Here is a 24,762-nt window from a genome sequence, read left to right as displayed (position 1 = left end):
ATTCTTGGTATACGGTAACCAATAAAGGCAGAACCACAGCGACAAACCAGGAAGAGGCACCCTATCTTTTGGAGTCGGTATGTAACGGTATATAGCGACTTGCCTCTCGTTGAAAAAAGTTGAACAGTGATTTACTTGAGACGTCCATACATTATTTTAAATGCTTTTTTAAAACTATCTTAAATAATATAATTTAGCTCATTTTAACCAATGGAATCCGTTGAAATTCACGCCGATTAAGGGCACAAATAACGGGCACTATGCGCATTGGATGGGCATCCTTTTAGCAGCGCGCGCATTTTTGTTTTGTGCCACACGCTGGACACGCTGGACACGCTGTTGCTAGGTTACACAAGTATTATTTCAGTTCAGGCTTCCCGGTGTTTTGTTGGGTTACGTCTCAGCGATGATCTAAACATTGTGATAATTTTTGTCCTGTAAAATGGTGTTTGCCGTCTCCAATAAGGACTTTCCGAGGATTTCAGGTAGAGGAACGTCGTCGAAAACGTGGCAAAAGTCCAAGTTTGAAAAGCAAAGGGAGGAGGAGGTTCTTCGAAATGCTCACGAGCGAGGCTATCTACGAGCTCCCACCGTGAATGATATTTTTGACAGCATCGGTGAAAAATGCGATCTAGAAGACATCAGCTACCTGAATATGAGCAGGATTTGCCTTCATACTGTACAAACCATTGACTTGTGTATGAGATTGAGAATCTGCGTATTACATTCCAACTACATTTCTTCGTTTGATTCTCTGTCTTTCTGCCGAGATCTTGTTTACTTGGATTTACATAATAATCAGGTATTTTTAATCTCATTTATACGATTTATTTTACTTCTCTATGTCATATTTCCTATTGATTGTGGGTTATTACTGGCTCTATTAGCTGTGAAAACCAGTAATACTTAGGCTTAGCTAAGGAAGTGGAAAATATTTCTGTGTTTGCACGTTCAATTGATCCTCTGTAGAGATCTAGAGACCTACTCTGAGGTCCGTGTAGGTTGTATGATTGGCGTTTACTTGTCTTTCAACGTTTAGTCGACAAGTAATCTTAACTAAGAAACTATATACAGTAGTCTGAAGTGTCATCTGATCGGGGGTCAAATTTTTCAGATTGCGTCAACTGATGTCTGTTGATCAGTTTGTGAAGAGATACAGTCTAGCTACGTAGCTAACTTAAGCATACTCAAGATTATGACTTTATTAAAAATATTTTCTAAAGCATCAGTGGGAGATACGATTGCCCAATGAATTGCTTGCGGGTCAGTACATTTCGCTGACCCCCAAGTCCATGGACTACCATTATGGACTACCGAAATGAACTACCTAAATGGCCTGCTAAATGGACTACCTAATTGGACTGCTAAATGGACTACCTAAATAGACTACCCACATGGACTACCTAAAAAAAGAGAAATTCCAAAAAGATTGTTTTTTTCAGACAATCTGCAGACGCATACTGTTGGAAAGAATAGTAATAAAACTATCAATGTTAAGCCCCAGGGTGAGGGGAGGGGGAATTGACTCTACAGGCCTTCTGGGTAGGGATTTGACCCATTGCTTGCTGCACTGGAGATCGAGCTGTCCAGGTTTGAGCCAGCTGGCTGAGGCCCTGGTAGGGTAAAATTCTAGCATAAGACAATGACAGGGAGGTTAATAAAATGATGACAAACAACATGATTTGTCTTGAAATTCTGAGAGTATTTTTGTGAAGACTTTCCAAAATTGTGTCTGAAAAGGTTTGAAATTCAGATGGGCTACATGCTCAAACCCCGAACAGGGCCTCCTGGCTAAGGTCATTGCAATGTACTCTGGGCAAGAGACTTTTTTTGTACAGTGCCCCTCTTCACCCAGGTGCATGATGTGATGCAATGTATATGTTGTCACAGTTGTGATGGCCATTTCACATGCACATATGACATCCAATAGTTATAGACCTGTTTAGTCTCGGTAACATATCTGCCTAGCAAAATCTTCTCTGTCTGACTGTTGACTACCAACCTTATCTACTACTTATGGAAATCTGTGACAGTTTGCATGTCATATGTGTGATGGTTTCTAGTCTAGTCCATGATGACATGACATGACTAGATCCACTACAAACAATCAATTCTGTGACAACTAGACATTAAATTCACTCAAAAACGTTTAGATTCTCAGTTGATAGTTTGTAGTTATCTCTGTGACAACTAGATACAGACTAAGCTTACAAATCTATAAAATTTATAGTTCATAGTCAAATCAACGATGACAGAAAGGTGGGATCATGTGTACTAAAGGCATCCGGAGTTGAGTGTCAATCAATACCCTTGATCGCCCTCTGATCAACAGTTGATCGATATCTCGATCAACACTTGATCAACATCTTGACTGACATTTGATCTACACTAGGTTGACACTCAATCAACATCTTGATCGCGAGTCGGTTGATGTACCGCTGAGTGTCCACTGACTCACATGTATTGATCAACCAAGATGTCAATTGATTGTCAACTGACATGTCGATGGAGTATTGATCAAGTGTCAATTGAGGGTATGGATCGAGGGTATTGATCAACACTTGACTGTGGATGCCTTTAGTACACATGATCTGAAAAGTGAGCAAAGATCCTCTCTTGCATCAACCAGAGATGAGAACAACTTGGAATCCCCAGGTCCCCCCCCCCCCCCCCCCATAGATCTACTGCTAGTCACCCCTTATTTACATAAATTTTTGGGTTCTATGAGTTTAACTGGACAAATTATATTTCTGTTTGTGCCACCCAGCCTCAACCACTAAAATTAGTAACAAAGATCCTGAGTGTCTACCTACAGCAGATTTAAATGCAGTCTATTGCTATAAATTTGCTACCCCAATATATTTGACATTAGATTTCTTTAGAAGGCTAAATCTGATACCTTTTGTCAACAGATTGCAAAACTGCCTGGCCACAAGTTTTGGGCATCGCTCACTGAACTCAAGGTTGTTTTTCTTCACAACAACAGTATTTCTAAACTTGCTAACGTGAACTATATGGCTGCTTCTCCAAGCATTTCTGTACTGACTCTGTATGACACCCCACTGAGTCTGAAACCAAACTACAGACATCACTTGGTGAACAGTTTGTGGTCTCTGAAATCTCTGGACTATTACGTCATTTCTGATGAAGAGATAATAGAGGATTCGTCTTTTGGTGGTTGCTTTGCACCTCTACAGCCAACTTTTTATATCAATGTTTCTTGTTCTCTTGCAAAGGCAAGTATATACACAGTGAATTTTCATGCTGTTTTAGTTGTAACTTGAAATCAGAACCCCATCACTCTTTAAGTAGAGCAGACTATCAGCTTGGAGTGGTCCAGAGGTTTTCTCTTGTCTTTCAGATTACAGACTTTGATAACTCTATCATTAAAGAATCATGTGCTGATCTTAAAGGACATCTAGTTTAATAACTTGTATTCTTAATTCTTGACCATATTTGTGATCATTATAAGCTCACAAAGCCGTTATTGATTTTAAAAGTTTTGATTAAGTCACCACACATTTTACTTTACAGAAAATTGTAAATGTGCAGTTCCAGAAAATATCCATACCCACCCCGAGGGATTGAGTGGCTCGGGTTCGAGCCCTGGTCGGTGACACTGCATTGTGTTCTTGGGCAAGACACTTTACTCTCACAGTGCCTCTCTCCACCCAGGTGTATAAATGGGAACCGGCAAACTTAACGCTGTGGGTTCTGTGCCATAGACAAGCATCCCATCCAGGGGGGAGTAGAGATACTCCTAATCGCTTCATGCCACTGAAACAGCCAAGCACTGGCCTGATAGGCCACTTGGCTCCTATGCAGACTTTACCTTTATGAAGATAAACCAGAATTTTCTGGGCAATGAGGGGTTCAGACTAAAAAACTTTCCGCAGGAGGGGTATGGATATTTTCTGGAACAACACAATCTGAGATACCGTAAATCCTTGAATTAGTGCCCCCCCTTGAATAAACACCCCCTTCGAATAAGCACCCCTCCTATTGGCCAAAATTTAAAATAAGCGCCCCTCCTCAAATAAGCGCCCCTCTCTCCTCCCCTCCCCCTCATTTTGTGGACGGGTACTGAGACAACAAAGGATGTATAGTTTTCGTCATATAGTATTAGATTTGTACATTGTTTCAGTTTGTGAACATGTTAAGTACTTACAGTGCCGCAATTTAAACTCTAGGATCAGCTTTTTATGTTGATGAACAACTTATGTTGTTGTTTACGTGTAGATGATGTGTTAAAGAAGATGATCATGTCAGGTCATTTTGGAAAAAATGAAATAAACGCCGCCCCCCCCCCCCTCCCGCTAGATTAAGCGCCCCCCTCTAATAAGCGCCCCCAATTTCTCCTAAATTTGAAACAAGTGCCCCAGGCACTAATTCGAGGATTTATGGTATTATAACCTTTGGTAAAGACAGGTGAAAGATAAAAGAAATAAAAACTGAGGGAATGCTGTCTTGATATACAGACAAATTCTCAGCACTGTATTCAGAAAAATGCATTACAGAATTCTAAGTATTCATATATAAACTGAGTATGAGGTTGCTCTGGATTAGATTATGGTTGAAGAGTCTGCTTGCAGCCTAGAAGTGATAAGAGAAGCGCTGTTTATTTTAGCAAACATTGACAAACAGATATTTGGTTGTTGTTGTTGTTGTTGTTGTAGGAGAGCACATATGAAGAAGCCATGAAGGAAGTTAATGGGCTCCTTGCTGAAGTAAACAGAATTCAGGCAAAACACTGCCCTGTTTTGATAATCCAGCGTTATATCAGAGGACATTTGACCAGGATGAGGTTTAAGTTCATTCAAGACATGAGAATATGGTGAGTGCAATGATACTCAGCATTGTGGTAATTTGTTATTGGTATACTAGGTAAATAGAGATCACTTGGACAACTTATACCAAACAGATACTGATTGATGAAATATATAAATAACGAGTTCCAACTTTTGTGGTTTGAATAATAGAACATGATATTTCACTTTTCCTGCTTGTGAGGCATGAAAAAACAACTGCAGTAAAACCTGACCAGTAAAGACTCTTGCTAGATGGTTCACCTTGTAAAATCTGTTATATCACTAACCAGTCAGACAGTGTGTTAATTAATTAGTCCCAAGCCCTGAGCTCTTGGTCAACAGGGATGCGCGTGGTTAAGACAAGATCTTTAAGACTGATTCGAGCTTTTTGTTGTTCGTGGTTTTTACTCGCTTTCTACACGCTTTTCTGACAATTGTATACACATTCATTGCAAATGGTATTTATCAGTTGTTTTAATCAGTTTTTTTTTTCATTGGTTAACAGGGCTGCAGTCTCAATTCAGCGCTATTACCGTCACTACAAAGGGTACACAGAAGGAGGTACCCTACCACCGCCCACGTCTCCAGTCCCTAGCCGATCCAACTCGGCCCTGACTCGATTTGATTACGAGGCCTATTTGCATGGGGTGAAACCTGCCTATCCACCCAGCCCTAGGGCTTCCGCGGGAAAGATTACAAGAAGACCACGAAGTCGCAATGTGTCTATTACTGTGGAGCCCATTGGTAGCATCACGGAGGAAGGCGATAGGAGGACAGAGGGAAGGGTCACCACTTCCCCAGTAGAAGATCTTGAGTTGACAAGAAATGAAAATTTCCCAGTCAGAATCACTACGAGAATTAGCTTGAACCTTAAGAAGCTCGAAACCAGTACTTCTGACGTCATCAGAGCTAAAGAGGAGGCCGTGACTATTTGGAAGAGCCTGGGTCTTGTCAGTCTCAAGTCCAGGAAAAGTATGATTGAAAGTCGCGAATCGATGCGTATTAAGTTGGCGACGCAAAATAGTATCAGGGTGAAAAGCCGGGAACTTCAAAAGGAGGAACAGAGAATGGAAGAGAAGGAGAAAAAAAGAAAAAAACGAGACCGCGTTGGAAAGTACACGACCGTGCAAGTACTTCTTGGGCCAGTTGTTGACACGCACCCGCGTACCGAGTGTGAACCGAGTGAGACCGAGGGTGAACCGAAGAAGCTGCGATTTCGATTGTCAGGACTTCGCGCTCCGATTCAAATAGTCGACCCTTTGCGAGAAATGCTGATTTCCAAGCAAGAGGCTGGAAAGGACGTCAGAGAAGCGGCAAGGGAGATAGAGAGGAAAGCAGCAGAGGAGCCAAGAAAGATTGCCATAAAACGACAGACGGTTACCACCGATCAAAGGCTTTTCATTCGCACCCACGGCACAATGGGCTTGGCGTGCTTGCGAGCTGTTCAGCATGCCTACAGGGAAAGAGAACGTGCTGATGCTGTGTCTTCAAAAGCTTTCACTGTAGCGCAGTTAAGAGAAGATCGAGAACAAGCTAAAGAACGCATGAAGATATTCAAACAGGAGTACAAGGAAGCCTCGTTAAGGAGAAGAGTGCGAGATGGTGTAAGGACCGCTGAAGCACTGAAAGAACGACAAGCCAAGGAGGTGACTGAACATGAACGGCTGTCCACAGCACGAGCTGTTACGGCGGAACAGGTCAAGTCCAGGCGAGCGGATTTGGCGTTCTTAACGGACTTCCACTGTCAGCATACGTCCATCTCGAACGCGCTACAACGTCATGATCGAGTCTCACAGAGAGACGAGCGAGTGCAAGAAATCGAAGAGACCGTGCGAAAGGAAAAAGAAGTTTCCCAAGACCAACAAGCTTTGGTGCGTCGCTACATGGAGCACAGGCAACTGTTACGTCAAGCGGAGACTGCCATGGCGCGTGCTGAGCTCAACACGCATTTGACGCGGGAAGCCAATCAGCGCAAGGCGGCGGCGAAAGAGCGCGTGGCACAGATAAAGGCGCGAAATCAGGAAACCCAGGAGTTTTACTCGCCGACGGTAACGCATGCGCCAGCTAAACTCCCGCCTCTGGCTGTTGTGTCGCCAGAGCAAATGAATGTTTGGAATGACTTGGAGAAATTTGATTGGACGCCTGTATGTCATGATCGTTCCTATTCTGAGCCTTACGGGAGAGTGGTGTCTTCGAGAAGGCAGCGTATGTACTCATTAGAACCCACATATGGCATAGCATGAGGCATGAAAACTACCTTAAGTTTAGAGACTTGTAGCAATATGTTACTTAATAGAGGTGCTTTTTTATTTTTTATTTTACTGCAAACAATGAAGTTTTGAGGTTGAAAAAGCGCGCATTGTGTTGCATGCAATAATCTCTAAAAATACATCAGATCGTGGTTCGTTTTTTGCGACTTTTCAGATAAGTTCTCAATCTGGTGATGTGTAATAATTAATACCCAAGAGACAATTTCCAACATTTTTGTTATTAATTTATTCTGGGTTGCTAATCAAGGACGTTCAGCGGCGCAGACTTGACGGTCTATTACGCAACTTGGTACGATCGGTGAATCTAAACCGGCTCAAAACGTTTTGATCTCGAGCAAATTTTAAATGCCATAATTTATTTTTTACCTTTTATCCAAATCAGAATAGATAGTAGAAAATGAACTTATTGAATAGATTTAAATGAGAATATTTATTTAAAGAGACCAGGACAAAGGTGTTACGTTATCAAATGATCAGTGTTACAGAGTAAGAATTCAGAGTGAAAGATCGTTAATATAACCTGATTGTAACAGATGTTTGAAGTTAATTAAAATTCTACTAGGTTGATTCTCGTGTAATTTGGCACGTGTGAATTTTATTGAGACTAACAGGAGGACTGGTGATGTTTGAATTAAAACAGGGAAGGATTGAACTCCCTAATGCAGTGATCTCGATGGAACCAATCCCAGGTCTCCCCAGGTCTTCCCGGGCTTGTCCCTCGTCTGGTGTCTGGTGTCCTTGTCAGAAAAGCAAACTCGTTCTCAGGGTCCTCTCTCTTGAGGTAGAGAGAGGACCCTGAGTGCGAGGTTGAAGGTTAAGGTGGCTATATGGTGATACACGATCGGCCCGATACCGTCAGACTAAGAATAAGAATGCACTAAGTTAAAACTGGTTTCCTTCCCGAAAGTATCGCTGTTTCAGCTCTAAAACTGCCATAACTCTTCCCGGTTCGAAATACGAGCTGGATGTACCAAAGTTTAGGCGGGGGTCTACCTGAATTTAAGTGAAGTTTTAGGAAGTTTTTAAAGACGGATTAAAAGGAAAAAAAGTTTTGGAACATCACCAGACAGTTGAACGCCCCCCGCACGCGCCTCCCCTGAAAGGGCACTCTAGGTTGGTGGACAACTGTTTGGCGTACGTCTACCAGTTTTTAACTTCAAATTCTAATTTTAAAACAACATCAAATCTTCAAAATTTCCTATTTCCATAAATTTTACTAATCCCTGGAGAAAAACTATCTATCCCCAAATATACCAAAAAATCACCAAAAAATTTACAAAACAGCCCAAAACGTAGATATGTGGGATGAGCAGAGAGATTTTTGACTGCTTGAAACGTGAGCAAGATATTTGCGTTAAACCCATAATACCCAGCCAAAATACGGCTTTCATGTTAACCCGCGTCTTAAGTAATTCAGTCATCATAGTTTCTCTTCTTTACAAATAACAAAGTAGTTGAGTTGATAGAGAGTATGTTTCATACATTCGTTCAAGCTTTTTACCCGTCCCATATTGACGGTACAATGGGATTTCTTCCAAACATGATACTGCTCATCTTTGTTCAACATTAAAGTGAGTCATGAAAGTGTACTCGGACTGGCAGCCCTCCGCTCGCTGTATGGTCAAAAATGAAAGATCCAAAGGATGAACACTCGATCCCTAGGCTTCCCCACACCCCGGACCCCTGTTGGAGCTAGCTAAGACCCACAATTACTCCGCGCCGTAAAAGCACTGAGACAAGCCGATAGGAAACCTTTGCCTATCCTTCTTTCTTCTCTGGCGATTAAGATGATGTTGATGACGATGTTCTAATAAACATGGTGTTTAGAACGACCATTCTATTGTATTCAGTGACCAAGCCCTGATTGAAAGCATTAATATTGATTTTAGATGCTTTTAAGAATTCACCAAACGAGTGGTGGTAGTAAGAGTAAGGTGAAGATGGCGAATAATTTACATCGTGTTCTCTCCGTGGCTTAAGTTATTAATTGAATGCGATACTCCTCAATATGCAGATTCAAGACAGATAAGGAAATAAATAAATAAATACTTAGACGCACAAATACATAATTAGTGGAAAAATAAATAAGTATTTATGCTAGTTAACCAATTTTTGAAACTGAAGAGAAACTGGAAATGAAACCTTCATTTACCAGAGTTAGGTTGTCTCGTCATAAATCAATCACTAGTGTACAGCATCGGTCAGTGTCCGATACAGGGTCTACGGTCAGGGTTAGTTAGGATATCGATGAAACGTCACAACAGTACGTAAACTAGCATTTATTATTTTGTATGTAATTTAATAACAGTAGATCAAAATCATATAAAACTGATCGTCAAGACTTGTTTTCGTCGTTTCTCTGTGACTAGGCTTTATACACGTAAATTGCTACATACAATGTAATACGTCTTCTGTTGATATTTAGATTATATGTATAATGCTATTACTATTTACAACATCTACAGGTAAAATAAGCGTCACGTGGCAAAGCACTGCATATTTGAGGGAACATTCTGTACATTGTACAATTTGTGATCTCGTAACAAAACCACCAAGGACATTTTGTAACGCCGTTAAAAGGTTCTTTATCAAAACTTCCATGTTTTCCCACCCCAACCTCTGGGCTAGGATATTAGGCTCGATTTATTGTCATAAATATTAACGAACGGCTGAATGACCTCTTCCTATTCTTGCTTGACATTCAGGAGGGCGTTAATGCGATTAGCTTTCGAGTGACAGTACCTCGTATCTGCTATCGATATTTGTCTTATTTAGCTACTACATGGACAGTTTAAAACTTGAAGCAACTAGTTGACGAATGCTAGTACCCCAAATTATAATGTTTATTGTACATGTTCTGTAAGACGGTCGGTTTGGTCTAGCATTTTCTTCAATTGGGCTTTTTAAAGCCTTCCATACTACATGTTCATACAAGTCGATAAATTCATAACACTAAATATCCTTTTGTACCGGGCAACTATGACGACTCAATTGATATTTGAGTATAAAACATCATATATTAATTGCAATTTAAGGCCAGCAACTCGTAAGGCCTCTATTCTTGCGTAACATGATCACAGTTTGATGAGAAAGTGCTGATTACGCACCACTTATGTGACCCATGTGATCCATATGACACCGTGTAAAAGCGAAACATAAATATCATAAATAAAATACCCACTGCCAGAGTACAACGTATATTCATTGCATGGTCGTTTCAGTTTTCAAGATGAGGAATGATATTACACAGTAAAAGCGCAATAATAAAATAATAAGCTAAGGAATTTTCTTTAGAAGTATTCCTAGGAGCTGCCTTAGAATACAGGGACCACAAAAGGGGAAAGCGGTGATGCTTCTGGGCAAAGCTCACCATTTTAAGAGCAAGCGTAGACGTTTGAAACGATCTCAAAGGCATGTGTGGAGGAGACCTCCAAGCCTACAAAAGACAGCCCCATGAATGTTCAACAAGTTTTGCGTAATTCAACTCAATTTCAATTATTAACAAGTTGTTAATAGTCTACTGCTACTTTTTGCTCGAAGAATCTTTCTTCTTCAAGCCGAAAGAGAGAGGACCATTTCTCAATTTAGACTGTTACCATTTCCTATCAACGGAAATCGAGACGACTCTGTGTTTGGCTTCCCAACAACTAACTTAAAATCAGATCCCGTTCTTCAATGACTTGACAAGATATAACAGATGACATACAGAGCTTGGCATACAGCCTGTTGCCATGATCTGAGACCACGTCAAGAGCTGATCTAGGTTTTGTTTTGACGCCCATTATTTGACATTGCATCCGAAGCACGAGGCTGCCGGACGTTGTCCATTACGCTACACAATGTGGCCATGTAGAATTCATCACTTCTGGCCACTGCTTTAAACTGTAAAGATCTACAGTTGTTGTCTACGTCTTTGTCTAAACGTTTCTTAAAATTCGTGTAGTCTCATGTCAACTTTCGGTTTCAGATATATAATCTGGTCCCTAGAGAGAGACAAGGCAAAGTGTTAGATGATATAGAGGATATTACACGGTGGCGAGAAGATATGAATTTTATGTTCGAGTGGCAAGAACATAAAATTCATATCTTCGAGCCAAAGTGTAATGTTCTTTTTATTATATGGAGAAACCAATTCAACAAAAGCAAAAGGCGGGAATCGTGCCGTCATTGAACGATACGACACTCACAAAAGTGACATACGGAAAATACGCCACTCGGGTCCCCGGATGAAGTGGCGTATGGAATCTACGAGTGGTTTAGTTCCCAGTAAAACACTCTTCTCCATATAATAAAAATGAATATCTCAGATCTAAAACTACAGTTCTTTCATGTGCAGTATCTTTTTTGTGTGTGCGTAGCTGGGTCCTATGATGTTGATTTACACTGTCTGGATATTTATATATTAGGCCAGTTCAACATGATTATATTTGTGTGCATTACGGTGAGTGACTTTCGTATGATTCGAGTGGACACCAACAAACAAACTAGAAGTAACATCATTGGTTTCGCGAAGAGCGAACGCGCGCAGCTTTTGATTGGTTTAGCAAACAGGCAGAGCACTCGGGTGAGGGAGTCACATATGAAAAGGTCGGAGATGCTCGTCGTCTTGCTCAGCGGTATAAATCAAGGATTCTGGTCTCTCTTAGGGTGTTGAGGATAAAACCCCACATTTTTTAGCTGTCAAAGTATCTTCTAGGGTACACTCGAAAAGATTGCAATAAAAAACCAATCTCATTTCTGTCTTCAGGCTCGATTTTCGCCAGTCTCTCGAGTCCGGTCTACTAGCGCGGGCTGCTCTCCTGAACATTGCTGAACAGCAGCTGTTACACTGCTCTGTCCCGGGTGGGGGGGGGGGGGGGTGGGGGTGGAACTCGCATATCAAAATGTCGGGGATGCTCCTGGGAAAACTCGAATTAAAACGTTTAAGGAGACCAATCTGGGCGTGGTTCGAGTTTATGTGTCCCCCCTCAAAGATACCCCTGAAAACACAATTTTTACAATGACTGTCTAATTTCACGCGTGCTGAATGGCTCATTTTTATCATCACTAAGAGTACAGACGGATAAACTTTTAATTTATGCAAGCTTTCAAGTTCAACTTTCAGCTGTCAGATTTCATGGACTTTTTTAAGTAGCCAATCAAAAAGCGAGAAAAGCTATTGACAATGTTCGCGTCATTTTGAATAAAATTCACTTATCTTTGTTTACGACCAGTTTACGCGTTTTTTCCCCTCATTTATTCCTGGAATTTGACCAGTTTGGGGTCTTGTTATTGTAAAAAACAAATTAACATCAGTTTTTTATGCGTCTGTCCTCTTATTGATGATAAATTTCGTCATAACATTGTCAAAGTTTATTGCGGAACCACTCGCCTGCGGCTCGTGGTTCCACAGCCATTTTGACAATGTTATGACGCAGTTTATCATCAACAAGAGGACAGACGCATAAAAAACTGACGTCAATTTGTGAAAGGCTCGCTTAACGCCACTCGATTTTCGGCATTCTGATAGGTTGATCGAATAGGTTCCGTGTATTTTAAGGACAATTTTAGAAGGAAAACGTGCAAAGCAGGTTTGGCTACTTTCAATTACTTGTGAACACCAAGGAAAAGACTTCTTCACGGTACGTAATACGAAAGTCGCTCTAAATAATCTCAACATCCTTAAAATAGCAAATCAAAAGATTACACTGACCGCATCAATTTTTTGATCGAGCATTCTGAAAAACTCAAGTTGAGACTTTGTCATCTGCCTAATAGGGACAAAATGCAGGCGTGGTGAGTATACAATGCGAGATTCAGTAAAGAGCTAGTTCAAACCCCTTGGGGGGGGGGGGGGATACTCCCAGAAAAATCTGGTGGGGGTGTGAGGCCCAATTCCCAAAACCCTTACCCTATTTAAGACCAAAGTCTGTGATTTTCCCTTCCCTATTTATGACCTGACCTAAAATTTGCTACCTTGTTTAAGACCTGATACTTAAATCAACAAACTGTTTCTAAAAAAACCCATACCCTTTGGTGCCCCACATACTTACATAGCCCATGTAAGGTAGTCCCTCCACCCACCCCCACTCCCGGCGGTTGAAACCAAGTCCAAACCAGGAACAAAACTTAGTAATTAGTAGCAGTAATGGTATGAACAAACGGAGTTCTTTGTTGGGATGGGGGAGGGATCTCATAAATAAGTGATGGTCTTAGCTAAAGGTCAGTTTACAAGTTAAACCAGGGTGCAAAGATGGTAAATTATAAATACAACACAGCATCATAATAACAGGTAAATTGAGCACGTCCCTCTCCCAACGGTAACGTATAGGGTCTCCTCCTCCTTCCCTGGGAAGAATATGTATTGAACAGAATCCTATTAATGAGCTTATCAGTGGTAAAGTTTAGGTACATTTTTACACAGAAGATGGTCTATATTCACTCATGGGAGGAAAAATTATTGAAATAAATTTAAGCTGCTTACAGGATCTCAGAGTTCAGGAGTTCAGGATCCTACAAGTTTTTGAAGACTTCTGAAAAATTCTTCAAAATAAAGGTCTTCCAGTTCTTGTAAAGAACTCTGGAAGATCTTTCAAAGTTCCTAAAAACATGCAAGGATCCTTTAAGCCCAATCCTTGGCAAAATCTTGGACCAAAATCTTTGAAGACTGTAGAGATCAATGAAAGATTATTACAAGGGGATTACATCTGGAGTACTTACACTCTGATTTGGTTAACTGGAACAGGTTTAGGAGTTGTGCAGAAATTATCATTAGGTCTGAAAAAAAAGGGAGAGCAAATGATTATACACACATCAGCAATTTTCAAGTGATGTTTTACTCCTGGTAAACGGGAAATTACTGTAACAATTTGCTACTGCTTAGAAAATAATATTTCTTTGTTCTAGCACCTTGTTGCTCTGAAGGAAAGCGAAGTCCTGCTTGATGGGAAACTAATTTAAATGAAACCACTAAGTGGAGGAAATGACAATTATTTGAAACTTTGTTCAGAAGCCATACCATATATTTATCAAAATCTAAAAAAGGAACTTAAGGCATCTCAGAGTGTTACCTGATTGGTACAGTCTTCTTTGACAATATTCGATCTTCATTCTGGAAAAGAGCACAGTATTGTTACTTACAATTTAACAACACCAGATGTATCCAGCTTCTGCTATAACTACCATATTACAACATGACTTTTTTAGCTCAATTATTATATGTATTTTGTTTTATTTCTGAGGGAAATTAAATCCTGATTCCAAATCTTTCAAAAAAACAAACAAACAAGCAAAACATCAATTGAATTTACCTAATAGCCAGGGACTTGATATTTTTGTATCAATTGTTTTCTTCTGTTAGCAGAGGAAAAAATTCTGAATACTTTTTTTTCTTATCTTTCTGGGCTGGGTTGTTCGAAAGCCGGTTAATGCTAACACAGGATTAAAAGTTAACGGAAGTCTTAATTCTTCTTGCAAAGAATGTTTTTCGCTGCTTATGTTTTGTGTAGTTTGAGATTATTGAGACTAAAAACTGAAGGACAAACAATATATAAACAGAAACCCTCACCACAAAGTTACAAAACTGAAATAAAAATTCTCGCTAATCCTGGGTTAGCTTCATTGGCCTTTGAACAACCCAGCTCAGGGTACTTTGTAGAGGTCTAAGTCTGAAGTCTAAGTCATCAATTGTTTGCCAGATGTCAGTGTGAATTTCTATATTGCTATTTGCCATTGCCCGACCTCCCACCCACTCACCAACCCTAGCCTGGACTTGCCCACTGGACTTGCTTGAGTAAAGTTTGTCAAACTTCTCACTCAGATAATGCAGTTTTTTTGAAAACTAATTTAACTATCAATTTACCCTGCAGGACCAAATGGTGTTGGTAAAAAAACCCGATATATTAAAATTTTGCTTTTTTGGAACATGTCTATTTCGTTTGTGTTTTTTGTTTTGTTACCTACTAGTGGCAGTTTAAGTTAATAACTGAAGGTTGGTCTGTATAATTTTGCTTGGTATGGCTCGCAGCTGAGTGCAAAGAAAAAGAACATTCACAATTTCGACACCCTGAACATTAACAATCTTGTGATAAATTGTGGAAAATTCGTGAGGAAATACCTTTGATCGTGTTTGGAACAAAAGAGTTTTGCTAATCATGAAGTCAGCAAACCCTGACTGCATGCACTACAGGACTTAACCTGCGTAGCAGGCGTATAAAGGGAAGGGGGTGGGGGAGGAGAAAGAGAATTCGGGGAAAAAAAACGGAGGAGTGGGTGAGGGGGGTGAGGGGAAAAAGGAATGCCTGCTATAAAGACCCCTATGGGTTCATTTCTGCGGTCGTTGGCGGCCGCAAAATTCTGATTGGTTAATCGGACAATAAGACAGGTTTGTGAAGTAATGCAAAAACAACCAAAATGGTGGCTGAAGTGGATATGCTAGCGAGAGCTTTGGCTGATTTGAAGATCATCGTTCATAGTGAATTCAAGTTAAAACCAGAGCAAGAAGTTGCAGTAAAATCTCTTCTAGATGGAAAAGATGTATTAGTGGTGTTGCCCACAGGATACAGCAAAAGCCCCACGTATCAAATGTTTGTTTGTGCCATGGACTTTGAAATGAATGGTAAAGCAACGATTCTGGTGATTTCTCTGTTGGTTAGCATCTGAAAACAAGGCTTTTTTGGAATTAACCTTTCCAGTACTTTTTTGGTTGCATTTACCATCTGTTCCAATAAGCTGTATTTTGGTGTTGCTTCTTTCAGGCATGCTAGTGGTGGGAAGTTGTCTTTTGCATCAATCATCCGAATCCTTGCAGTTTAAATCTTCATTGACTTTTGGGCTGCATACAGCTTGCTCACTAAAACTGTACAGTTCAGCTGCATTTCTTATTTTGCGACCACAAGATCTACAGATCCGCTCTGAAGAGTTTTTGTCTCTCATTAGTGGAAACCCAATCGAACTGCAACAATCAGCTAAAATCAGCCCAACACCTTCTTCTCTGCCCAACAGCGAAAATAGATTTTCAAATGACGCTCTTCCTCCTCCAGAGGTGAAGTTTACTCCACAAAATCTACAGCTGCTGTTTTTTTGAATGTCTATCTTTGGTTTTCTTCCTCTTTTACAAACCTTTGTGGGAGTTGCTGACGTTACACGGCTTGAAGATTTTCTCACAATGCTCGCTGCTATGCTATGCTCTACGCCTTCCAGTGTAAAGTCAGTCATGCAGAAAAGCGTGCGCCTTATTCTGATTGGTCATTGAACTGACAGCTCTGTTAATCCAATTACCATAGAACAGTAGGTGGAAATGCAAAAGAAGCGGCTTTTGTAGCAGGCGTTCTCTTCCCCGAATTCTCTTCCTCCTCCTCCCCTTCCCCTTTACACGCCTGCTACACAGGCTAACAGGACTCAGAGTTGAAGATTATTACCTTATCCTTGTTAATGTCATTTTTCGGTTCCGGAATATCAGGCTCTTTGACTGAGGAAATGCTATTTGATGAATCCTTTCTCTTAGTGTTCAAGGCACTGCTTTCCAGTGAGTGTCTGGGTACATCTGTAATGTGGTGCAAAATATTCACCTTCAATGATTCATTTACTAAATCAGACAGTAGCAGCATGCGTTAAGCTCAGCTATAAAGTATGGTTACAGTGATAAAATGGCAAAAATAGTGGAAAAGCAATATTATTAGGCATGTCAGAAACTGCTTCAAGCTTTGAATCAAAGTTTAAGGGGTGTAGCAATAAAAATGGAATTTCCGTTAACCTTCCTTGGGGTGGGTATGGATATTTTCTGGAACTACACATTTGATGGACTATATAACTTACATGGTAGGTACCATAAACTGCTCTTAACCAAAGGCTTAACTGTTTGCACTCTTACCAGGTGTATGTACTGTGCAACCATTCTCCTTAGCTGAGTGGGAACTAGAGCTGACCTCTGGGCTTGTAGTCATATGTTTACCAGCAGAACATCCCATAATATTAGCCCACAAGGGGCGAGTCTCTCGCCAAGACCACCCAATGGTGAAAGAGACTTGAACCTTGCTGTATTATTTATCAACAAACTGTAAAGACCAAACAAAATAGACACAAGCGATAAGTTGTGAGTTTTTGATTTTACAGATGAACCCCTATTAAGTGGCCACCTACTAAACAGCCACCGTTATTCTAAAGGTGGCCAGCAATCAAAGTCCCGACGAGGGCCTTTCTATTGTGTTTACCTCTATTAAACGGCTAGCACCCCTTTAACATTATCAGAATACATTTCCATAAGGGTGGCTGTTTAATAGGGGTTGAACTGCATTTACCTGTCATTGAAGCTAAATCTTATAATCTCATAACAGTGGTTATCAATCACACCCAACCTTCAGTGCAAAAACATCTTGACAAAAGCTTAGCTTTGGTGGACGTCAATCATCTCTGCCTCCTTGCCAACTGTATGCAAAATTTACCTGAAAAAGTGAAACCTTGCAGCAGTCCACTCATAAAAATTATCATTTTACTTTCGGTATGTACAGCTAGCTCACTAAATACACTGGCATTAAATATTCCTTGAAATCTATAAATGAAGACGTTTGTCAGGTTTTTCAACAGCCATTCGCATGCATGAATGACCCAGAGAGCAAGCAAATCTACAATACATTATTTCTCCACATATTTTTCTTGGGGCTATGGACTGAACAATACTTAATCCTATAAAACTTATAACTTATTACCTTACAAAATTTTAAGGTTTATACAACGTTTAAGTCTCGTTCAGTCCATAGCCCCAAGACAAATACGTGCAGAAACAATTATTTGTTTGCATGTAGATTTGCTTGCTCTCGGGTTCATTCATGCATGCGAAGGGCCGTTGAGAAACCTGATTGCGACCTGCCTATCTTCAGTCATAAATTTCAAGGAATATTCAATGCTAATGTATTTAGTGAGCTAGCCATGCAAACTGAAAGTAAAATGATCATTTTTACGAGTGAACGGCTGCAAGATGTTTTTTTTGGTAAATTTTGCATACAGTTGGCAAGGAGGCGGAGATAACTGGCATCCACCAAAACTTGGGTTTTGTCTAGACGCTTTTGCGCTGAAGGTCGTGTGTGATTGATAACCACCGTAAAGATATTATCACTCAGAGCAGATCAGGTTTAGTAATGAGAAAAGTCTTCAAACACAGATTTATTACAAGCCAGCTTCAAAATTTTCAACATACACTTTCAAGGGAAGCCTAGGTGCTTACTTGCTTGAACCTCAACTAGTTATTAGACAAGTTGATTCAGGTTCTTTCAAATTTTTGTGCACTGGACCACTGGTCAAAATAGTAATTTACAACACCCTTAGTAGCCATAAGCAATGTCAAAGGATCTTGAATCATGACTTTTTTAGTTTAGTGTTTTGGGGAGGCCACACTTTTAACTCTCTTGTAATGATCAGAGATTTTTTTTTCTCTATAATGTTTGTTAAAGTGCATATGACATGAAAAATATTTTCTTCTTATTTGAAAGACCTTTCAAAATACAGAAGAATGGGGTTTTTCTTTTTGAAAGATCTTTTTTCATTTTAGAGATATTAATGTTTTTCTATTACACAAAATAGATCAGTGATGACGTCATATTGTTTGCAACTAAAAATGGTAAAATACTGTATGAACAATATCTCTAGGAATATTGAAGCAGTGTTCTTGAAACTTTACACCACAAATGTACATCACAAAAGAAACAAAATGACACCCTTAGGCTGAACATTGCCATAGGAACTCTTTCAGCTCCACTCTCTTTCTGTCAAAAAACCAAATATTCCCATTTGCAACCTCCAAAGTGAGACAAAGGGTCCTACTTGGAACAGACATAGTTCCCATATTGTCTTGACTCCCATCATCAGATTTGGTGGGGTACATGGTTCTTGGTTTAAGACAAAAACTGGGAATTTCAGTTTTTATTAAGACAGCACCAGCGGCAAAACTGTTGTCATGGCAACAGCACTAAGGGTGTCATTTTGTTTCTTTTGTGATGTACGTTTGTGGTGCCAAGCTTCAAGAACACTGCTTCAATATTTCCAGAGATATTGTTTATTCAGTATTTTACCATTTTTAGTTGCAAACAATATAACATCATCACTGATCTAGTTTGCGTAATAGAAAAACATCAATATCTCTAAAACGAAAAAAAGATATTTCAAAAAGAAAAATGCCATTCTTCTGTATTTTGAAAGGCCTTTCAAATAAGCAGATATTATTTTTCATGTCATGGGCACTTTAAGTCTACAACCTTCATCTGTTAACACTTGAAGAATACAAATAAAAATGAAGAACCAAAATGATTGACCAAGTGCTCAGAGGGGACTGAACAACAAATTGATGATGATTTTTCCTCCAAATCTGTCGTAATGACCCTTCTACAAAATTTTAGGAATTAAAAAATGGTCAACATTAAAGATTCATGCAAAACAAAGTCTAAATCTGAAAGACAAATTATTCACAAAACAGAATAAATACTTAGCTATTAGTACCTATATTAGAAGATAACTTCTACAGTGTACATTTGTATGCATTCGACTACTTTCTCCTAAATATTCCACCCTATTTTCCCTCTAAAGCTGAGTTACCAAATTATTATTTAATATTGCTCTCATTGGGAGTAACTGACCCTTATAAATATATATTTTGGCATTATTCATAGCAATGGAAAACTTTTTTCTTATATATTTAGAAGTGAGGTCACACAGGCTCGAATTTGACTCAGCTCTTCCTCACCGGTTTCTTTACCTGTGACTTGATTATTCACCAAACTACTTATAGAAATAGTTTGCAAATCACTTGTGTATCGCATGCTTATTAATTTCAAAATGCAAAATTTAAAACCGCTAACCATATATCTTTGGAATGCTGATAACATTTACATATTGGCTAGGAACCTACAAAGTTGCTGCCTGCAAGTGTAGTAGTAAATTTACACAAACTTGCATTTTAAAGCTAAGCATATTGAAGTTGCATCATCCATTGCTTTTACTTGAACCTGACAGCTTGATAATGATGACAAATCAGGAAGATATTGGGAAACCTAAGGCAAACAATTTATCAGTAACAAAGACATTAACGACAGGGCTTCTTACACCTTCCCATGTTTAATGACAGTTGCAGCTGTTTTGGATTATTCAACAATGCACTGTTCAACATTAATGTCAATAAACTTAAAGGGAACATTTTTATTTTCATATTAGAAGCTGGGTTCAAAGCTGCTCTCCCCAAAGTGTAAAAAATCCTTGATCATATTTTTATTGGGTGTCAAAAAGCTTTTTAAACATTTTCAATTTAAGATGTGTAGAAAGTTATTTGTTCTGAATTTGATGCAGTTATGAATCAAAAGATATTAAATAAAAATAATTCTTATCAGAAGTGAAGAGCAGAGAGTGGGACATAGTTTTGAGGTCTGTATATCATAAAGCAAAGCAAATTCAAACCGTATTACTCTCTCAGACACTGGGATAACATTGTGGGTTATCAAGTCCCACAGCAACCACAAAGTCAGGTGACTTACACCATTCAGCCACACTGCAGACTATAGCTTGAACAAAAACAAAAAAGCCACCTCTTTCACACTTGCCTGTTTGTTATCAATTGAAAATCAGGAAGCCATTAACAGCTTTGCTCTCTTTAGTGCATTAAAAAGTTATTTCTCACAGGAAACTTATCTTCCTGTTCCTGTTGTAAAATCCAAATCTTTCCAAATCTTTCTAAAATCTTACATTTTAAAAGCAAAATATAATGGCATGTTGATAGCTAGCTAACTCAAGAATAACAAGATCCTCAACATCATCAGTGTAGTTTTAATAGATACTCGTTGTGAGTATAACAAAAAGTAAAATTTTACCCTTTGACCTCTGTATAAGTTGTTTAGAGGGCAAAATAAAGGAAGTCTCCATAACAAATCCTCTTTTTATCCCACCTTTGCTGATTTCTATTAAGCAGCCAGCTTGAAAGAAGGTCTTTTAATGGACATTTTTATGGTAACCACACCTCTGATTAGATAACAGTAACAATATTTAATAACAATTTTGCCCCATTCTACAGTGCCTTCAATAAAAACAAGTCTATAACAGGGTTTACTCTTCAAACAAGAATTCCCTAGAGGTCCCTAGATGAAAATCAGCATTACTGGTGATTATCACATTTGCAAAGCCATGCAGGTTATCTAGTGTGTGTCCCAGATACAGCCTAAATCTCCTGGATAAGTTGACAGATATGATGCAAAATACTTTGCCACTGGTTTTGGTCAAATTTCGATACATTTTGAGATTTACTTTGGATAAAACCTAGACGACCACACCACATGGGCAATTTCCTGGATTTGAATTTTCTCCATCTGGGCATAATATTATTAAGACATTACGTTCTTGGTGTTTATCCCACTCTCCTTGGAGGGGCATTGGGAGGTGCAAAACACCAATATAGTGTAAGAAAAATACTTAGCAAGGTTAATATCACAATAGCACAGTAAGCCTGCATATCTGGCAGTTTTGTGGGTACCATTCAATCTACAGCTAGGTAGAATCTAGAAGCATCTAGAGTTACTTTTGGCTGTCTCCTGCAACTCTTATGAAAAAACTGAAAAAACTTATGCTCCTTTCATGCTCTTCAAACTTCCCGTATGCATCAGAACTCAGTAATGCATACTAAACAATGTCAAAATGTTCACTGCTTTTATTTAGTTTAATTAAGTCAACTCTCTGAAATGGTCACCTCTCTAAAATGGCCACTTCAATTGTCCAGGTAGACAGTCTGTTAATTCACAAATTGGCCACCTCTCCACAACAGCATCCCAATTGCTGAAAATACCCCTTAACAAGGGCCAGTCAATCAACAACTAATGAATTGTGTACACAAAACACCATTTTTTGTAGCAAAATCTGAACATGAGAAGACTTGGACATACATATTATTTATTTCATTTATTTCATACATTCAGAAGATTTCCAGTCCATACTGCGCAGTCTCAGCACCCTAATGTTTATAAACATTTTAAGTCTCACTCGATGGAATGCGAATTGATGTTACTCGTTACGAACCATGTACCTTATCTTTGAGGCCTTTCAAATTCTTTTTCCAACAGCTTCATTGATTTGTACAGCTGCGAAGTTGTTTCATCAAGTGATATGAGAAAGAATGAGGCATAAAGCTTTGACTGCTTCGCATCCATAATGGTAGGACTTCGTTTTGCAACTTTTAAGTTTACTTCATGTAAGAAGTTGCAAAATGTTTACATTTTGTGATGTCTTGCATGAAACAAAACAAAAATATGCAAAGAAACTCTCGAGAGTGTGCAGTATGGACTGGAAATCATCTTTTAAGCCGAAGAACTCTACGGTTTTTAGACTGAGTTTTCTATGTTATGTAAATAGTATAATACAGTTGTATTACACAAAAAGAACTTAAAAATATTCTGAATTACTCCAAGGGTAGAAAAAAGTGAAGTAACCTTAAAACAATAAAATATGATTAAATTCAATGAAACATGCTGATTGGTCAGAACAAATTCATATGTAAATTTAAAATATATTTGCCAAACATCTCCATAGAAACAAATTGTGAAATACATTTTTTTTTTAATGAATTGTACCTTGACAGCTGCTTTGTAAATTATTGAAGTCAAATTGAACGTAAAACAAATTATTTTAACCCTTTTATCATAAACCTGCATAAACAAACCACAACAACTATTTTCTAAATCTTTGCCACTTTCCTAATTTCTAACACGAAAGAAGCGATAAAAGTCATGTCCAGGAAAAAAAATTGTACGAATAAATAATTCCTCTTAGCTAGGAAGGCTATAGAAAATTTATTTGGAGTGGTAGGGAGAGTTTCAGTATTGATGGACACGGCTAAGGAGTGAGGACAAATCCAACATCGTTCAATTAGAAAACATTTTGACATACAATATTGAACTGTACGACCAAGTTTTTCTGTCACTGAACGGGTGACTGATAAAGAGACAAAATTTATCGTGTTAAAATTTTTACAACAACTTTCGAAAATTACTGGTTATAAACTTCACACCGCGATACATTGATAAGAAGACTCATTTTGCTCGATGAGTGCAGGAGAGTCAAAATACGTTTTGTTTTTGACATCTATCATTCTGGAACGTTACGAAAACATTGAAAGTGTTTAAAATAGCGCCACTGAAAAGTAAAATGGATGTATTCATTGAAATAAACCACGGTTATTGCCCACCACGCGAAAATTTCGTAACATCAATGCTATGTATACTCAATGACTATGCATAATCGCTTCTTACTACATAAATCTTAATAAGCGCGAACATGTTCCGAAACAACAACCCTTTTATTGCGATTCCATGCCAAAAAAAAATACCTAACGCTCACAAAAAACTACGTACATAGCCTTACAGCTCTCGTGACGATAGTGAAAGCCGAGTTTTCGACGGTTCTCAAGCAAGGGAACTCAACAGAGCGGCAAAACTAGCTTACAATAACATTAACCTCAGCAGCTGGGCAGCTGCGCATAGTAGCTCGATGCGCTTTGCTCGTGTCGCTCAATGATGGCGAAAAAGAAAGTAAAACTCAATTAGCGCCAAGCGTAAAGGTGTGTTCCCTGGTGAGTTTTTCAATTCTCACTGGCCATGTTCGCTTGTGTCTGGTAATCCCTCCACAAACAACGTCAAAACAAAAGGAACTCACACTGTTCACAGAAAACGGATTACCGACTATGCAAATGACCAACATAAAGTTCTTGTAGTTCAATAATCTTCTCATATTTTGCGAACAATTCAGTTCAGTTTGTCAATGTTCAAGTCCGCAAATTTTCACGCCAAGAGCGACATTCCGGTTAAAGATTGAAGACAGGAACAGTCTATAAGATGTACCAATTTAAATCATTAAAAAAAATTACTCGACAGCAAGCCAGCGCGATTCGCTAAGCTGAATATCGATTCACTCGATGTGCTTGTTTTCAACCAGACCAAGCGAATGATAAATAATTTTAGAAAACAACACGCAGCTTACCTCAGTAATGAATCAGCATCTATTTCACGACAATCATTTGCGAGAGACCCAAGTTTAAAGTAAGTTCAAGATCAACCAACGACCTGTGCATTGCTTCATCTACATGTATTATAACGAGAACTTCGCGCCGACAGCCAGCTCTAAGCAACTTCTTCACATTGCCACACACTGAAAAATACGAATCATCGAAATATTTCACTTCTAAACACAGTAAGCACAAAGTACTACCGAGCGAGAGAACAGCGTACAAACGTTCGAACTATCTATCGATGTAAGAAATGAATCTGTCTGCATTAGAGCGAACCCTTTGATCATAACACTTTATATTCTCACCAATAAAACGTGGCCGACAGAACTCACGAACAGCCAGCAATCTCAGGAATTTGTACTCAGCCGCTCTGTGCTGTCCACTGTCAAAAGAATATCTTGTCCAGGAAAGATGCAGTTATTTTTACGCGGCTTTAATGCTTGTGAAACGAGAGCATTAGTCCTGTGGGAAGGTTGCCCGGTTTATGTGTTTTTCTGATACTGGACCAAGTTTGTGACGTTGCCACGGAGAACGGAAGAAGGAATGAGTGACGGGATATGGCCCCTGCCACCTCCGCCCGGGAATCATTTGCGACTCGTTTCCCGCCCCCACCGGAAATAAATCTTAGAAAATTGTACTTCTTTCAGCTTCTTTTTAGGCTGAAATTTTTTTTAGT

General features: G+C 39.2%; 2 protein-coding genes across 2 annotated transcripts; one reads left to right on the top strand and one right to left on the bottom strand.

Annotated features, from left to right (window-relative positions):
- The first annotated feature begins 367 nt into the window (after window positions 1–367).
- Window positions 368–7,656, top strand: LOC110056804 (uncharacterized). Its single transcript, XM_020763348.2, has 4 exons — window positions 368–802; window positions 2,913–3,236; window positions 4,677–4,834; window positions 5,314–7,656. The coding sequence occupies exons 1-4, from the start codon at window positions 443–445 to the stop codon at window positions 7,049–7,051; spliced, it is 2,580 nt and encodes an 859-aa protein (XP_020619007.2). The 5' UTR covers window positions 368–442; the 3' UTR covers window positions 7,052–7,656.
- Window positions 7,657–9,342: 1,686 nt separating this feature from the next.
- Window positions 9,343–24,609, bottom strand: LOC110056706 (uncharacterized). Its single transcript, XM_020763219.2, has 8 exons — window positions 24,392–24,609; window positions 24,059–24,226; window positions 16,929–17,112; window positions 16,477–16,601; window positions 14,128–14,168; window positions 13,778–13,834; window positions 12,771–12,828; window positions 9,343–11,061 (listed from the first exon to the last, which is right to left on the bottom strand). Exons 3-8 carry the CDS (start codon window positions 17,023–17,025, stop codon window positions 11,029–11,031), a joined length of 411 nt encoding a protein of 136 aa, XP_020618878.1. The 5' UTR covers window positions 17,026–17,112; window positions 24,059–24,226; window positions 24,392–24,609; the 3' UTR covers window positions 9,343–11,028.
- Window positions 24,610–24,762: the final 153 nt, after the last annotated feature.

Source organism: Orbicella faveolata, unplaced genomic scaffold (assembly GCF_042242905.1).
Source record: "Orbicella faveolata isolate gen_17 unplaced genomic scaffold, um_ofav_v1 contig_36, whole genome shotgun sequence".
Lineage (NCBI taxonomy): Eukaryota > Metazoa > Cnidaria > Anthozoa > Scleractinia > Merulinidae > Orbicella > Orbicella faveolata.
This window is presented reverse-complemented; position numbering and strand designations above follow the sequence as displayed.

Bases quoted from the DNA above. Each gene is read 5' to 3' on its own strand.
- LOC110056706 (XM_020763219.2), bottom strand. From the start codon at position 17,025: ATGGGATGTTCTGCTGGTAAACATATGACTACAAGCCCAGAGGTCAGC. The intron at 14,169-16,476 runs GTAATAATCTTC...GCTCTTTTCCAG, and splicing joins ATGACATTAACAAGGATAAG to AATGAAGATCGAATATTGTC. The intron at 12,829-13,777 runs GTAAGTACTCCA...TGTCCCTATTAG, and splicing joins CCAGTTAACCAAATCAGAGT to GCAGATGACAAAGTCTCAAC.
- LOC110056804 (XM_020763348.2), top strand. From the start codon at position 443: ATGGTGTTTGCCGTCTCCAATAAGGACTTTCCGAGGATTTCAGGTAGA. The intron at 803-2,912 runs GTATTTTTAATC...TTTTGTCAACAG, and splicing joins TGGATTTACATAATAATCAG to ATTGCAAAACTGCCTGGCCA. The intron at 4,835-5,313 runs GTGAGTGCAATG...ATTGGTTAACAG, and splicing joins ATTCAAGACATGAGAATATG to GGCTGCAGTCTCAATTCAGC.